Source organism: Octopus sinensis, linkage group LG5 (assembly GCF_006345805.1).
Source record: "Octopus sinensis linkage group LG5, ASM634580v1, whole genome shotgun sequence".
NCBI lineage: Eukaryota > Metazoa > Mollusca > Cephalopoda > Octopoda > Octopodidae > Octopus > Octopus sinensis.
The window spans coordinates 16,187,025-16,190,976 of NC_043001.1; the positions used below are offsets into that span (position 1 = coordinate 16,187,025).

At 36.6% G+C, this 3,952-nt stretch overlaps 1 protein-coding gene across 1 annotated transcript; it reads left to right on the forward strand.

The window, feature by feature from the left end:
- The first annotated feature begins 268 nt into the window (after positions 1–268).
- LOC115211860 (caspase-3-like) lies at positions 269–2,950 on the forward strand. Its single transcript, XM_036503176.1, has one exon. The coding sequence runs from the start codon at positions 616–618 to the stop codon at positions 1,480–1,482; it is 867 nt and encodes a 288-aa protein (XP_036359069.1). The 5' UTR covers positions 269–615; the 3' UTR covers positions 1,483–2,950.
- The last annotated feature ends 1,002 nt before the right edge of the window (positions 2,951–3,952 follow it).

The window sequence follows — 3,952 nt, forward strand, 5'->3', positions numbered from 1 at the left end:
CACAAAGGATCGACTAGTCGTGACTAGCTAGCGCGAGTAAGCGAGTGCGCGCACCGGGACCATTGTTCTCAAGTAGTACCATAAACTACAAGTGGATGACAAAATGCTAACGAGATCCCTATTCACCCTGTATTTTAACAGCTATTTGTCCAGTTGAACATTGTTAGAACTGAATTTACAGTGGAAATTTCTCTTATTCGCTGTCGTCAAAGACGCACTATCGATCAAGGAAGTAAAATATCAATTAATTGAGCGGAAGTGACGTCTTGCACAGTGCGTGAACGTTTGTTGTTACCACTGAGTTAATTATGAATCATTTCCTCATATCCCACGTCTTAACTTAATTATTAATCTATTGATGCGAACAGGGAAAGTTTTCGTAGTCAACACTTGTCATTGAATAATCGCTTGTAATTGTTCCAGTTATCATGAAATCATAAAGGAGTGCCTTTAACTGCTATTTCTAGGCCGAGAAAAAGTGAAAACGCGCACTATTGACTTTTTCCTTCCTCAACTGCTGTGGCAAGTCAACTGTCCTAACGCTCCACCGTTGTTTTTCTACTGGTTCGTCTCTGCTCTTTTGTACATTTATTGTTTTATACATTCAGATCAACCATGGACTTCGCAGATGCACAACATTTTGAAGGTATATATTTTACAGAAAGAAACATTGAGTTACCGCCTCAAGATGTTGACATGGAGTCTGATGTTAGAATTGGCGAATCTGCAGTTGTCAAATATAACATGGATCGTAGCAAAGGGAATCTGGCTTTAATAATCAATAATGAAACCTTCAACGAATCGACTGGTATGTCTAACCGACAAGGATCCGATAGAGATGCATTAGCTATTAAACAGGCTTTGGAGTTGTTGCATTTTAAAGTGATCGACCGCAAGAATTTATCAGTGAAAAGCATGAAACAAATATTTACGGATATATCTGCGTTGGACCATACGAATTATAACTGTTTCGTTTGTGTTATATTGTCTCACGGTGAAGACGATAACCAGATATATGGCATTGATGATAAAGTAAAACTAGACGATTTAGTGGAGATGTTGCTTCCTAATAGATGTCCAAGCTTAATAGGTAAGCCAAAACTATTCTTCGTACAAGCCTGTCGGGGAACAAAACTGGACAGTGGTGCTGTTATGCACGATGCTGGTGATGTCAGAGTCAGGCATCAAAATATAAAATCTCAGAAAGTACCACTTTGGGCCGACGTTCTTCTGGCTTATTCCACTGTCCCTGGATTTTACTCCTGGAGAAATTCTACTAATGGATCGTGGTTTATTCAGTCGTTAGCCCACATTTTGGAAAGAGACGGAGACCAACATGAACTGCAGCAATTAATGATTTCAGTAAATCGTAGGGTTGCCTATGAATATGAGTCTAATACCAACCACTGGCATATGAATAAAATGAAACAAATTCCGTGCATAGCAAGCATGTTAACTAAAGAATTATACTTTTACAAGTAAAATTATATATACATGCATACATACATACAAGGATGAATCAAAAGCAGGGCCCAGTTTCTGGGAAATCATGCCTTTATTGCTTTACAGGTCATTACTAACAATTTTTGAAAGTTACATAATGTGAATCATGTATCTTGTTTTGTTGGGTCTGGAGTCATTCTGTTTCAATGCCTTATTAATTAACACACTCACCGGTTCAGTTTCTACTCATTTACCTATTTATTTAATTTTTTTTTTTCTAAAATTTTCGTTACTTCTTGCAACCTCTTCAATAGTTGTTGACTGTCATGTTATTAATATTCCTTGATATTCCAACCCTAAAATAGGAATTGGGTGCTACTTCTGACTCGCCCCGTATGTAAACTTCATGAAATTTTTTCTATTTCGTTTTAAATTCTGCTGAAAACATTTAATTTCTTTTTACTTTAATATTGGAGAAAATTACTGGCCTCATTTTCGGCTATTGACAGACTATTTCTCTACGATTATAACGTATACAGATAACTTAATAAAATTGATAATTTATATTAAAATAATCGTTGTATATTGTTGGTTGTATTGTAACGTACTGAAGCATTTATGGGGACATTATTAAACCAGTGAGGTACTGGTTTAAGCACCCCATAACTCTTCGTAACTTTTAAAAATATTTTTTGGAATTTTCAGCAAATTTTTGTAAATTTGTTTTCTACACGCGGAAATTGATTTATCATGCGATTTTCTTTTAAATTCTTTAACCCCCTCCTCTATTAATCCTAAAATTTCCACTCTTTTTCGATCTTTTTGCTTCAATCAGAGTTTAAAATAGAGAGTCCGAATCTGTCATTTGTTTGTTTATAATTTCAAACTAATTGTTGAAATCCAAATTTAAAAAGTTAAAAATATTCTCGTGGCCTATTTATTATAGCTTCTGGATCGAAACACACCATGTAACCCGTCAAGGTTATAATTTTTTTACCTTTTGGTACTTTCAGAAATGTTTTGCGAATTTGTGTATTATACCTTGGACCTCGCACAATTGTACAAAAACAAAATGTTTGCCCCTATCCCCCATAAATCCTTACGGATGCTGAAATTAGACTTAACCCGTATCGATCGCATTGCTGGGGTTTATCTTCATTGATTTAAAAATGGTATGTAAAACACAATTTTACTAGCATACTTTTCTGTTAGTAAATGGTTTTTGTTTTTCTTATACATATACAGACAATGGCGTGGCTAGATTATGTGCCGCCCCCGGACCCCACAAAAACCACATATTGCCTACAACAGACCCAAAAGTCCCGCCCATTAAAAATGCGGACCGCCTGCCCCACTAGCTATGCTAGTGTATACAGACACTCGCTTGGTAAGAATTTTAATTACAAAGTTAGTTTTTTTGTTTTGTTTTGTTGCTTAAATCCCAGCGATGGTCCATCTTTGGCCGCATCGTCATTCTATTGAATGTGTTTATGGGGAGAAATATATTGAAAAACATCAATACATGTCAGAGTGACAAATAAACAAGGAAGGTATCAGGTAGTCGTGGGATGTGCTAAAAACAAAATCTCCTTTTAAATTATACCTTTTTAACGGAAAATTGTTTTGAAATTATAAAAAGAAACAAATGGCAGATTTAGACCGTCCATATCGCCCGCCATTTAGGCGATCTTTCGCTTTGACTTGCAGAACTGTCATCCGGATCAGCTGGCTTTGTTTGTTAATTTCCGTAAAAAATTCTAATTTTATTTTCTTTTGTTTTCAAGTGAAAGATGTATGAATGTGTATATGAAATGGACGTGTATGAGAGAGAGAGAGAGAGTACCACTTACACATACATGAGAACAAACACGTTCACTCACTCACATACACACACACACACACACACACACACGTACATACAAAAAAGATGTGTGCATACGTATTGATGTATATACGTATTCCCATGCAAGCTTCTTACCACACAACACATTCATACATATGCACATATACAGTAATCGCACGCCATATCACGGTTCACGTATCGCGCCCGCAGTACATCGCAGATTTTTCTGGCTAGTATATGTCAATTTATATCATGATTTTCTGCAATCCATAGATATTTATCTCTCTATATATAAACGGCAAAATGTCTGTGTGTGTGTATGTGTGTCCTTTATACAAATCCACAATATTTCAGTCAGAGGGCTCGCACTTTCTATGGTCATTCAAAACCATCCTAGGGTGGTCGTGCACATCTTTACATTTCCCCAGTCACCCCGCAAAGCCATTAAAAAATCAATAGAAGTGACCTTTTTGTGAATTTTCTATCCAAAACCCAATCAAAATGCCCGAAACTTGACATGCCAATTGAATGCCAGCTAGCTGTATGTGATTGGACAGAGATTTGGACAGTACTCGCGTGTATGTGCACACGCACGCAGCTGTATATGCATGCACTAGCACTATGACCCGTACATGAGTAAACAAAGAATCGCTCATGCTGTTTGGA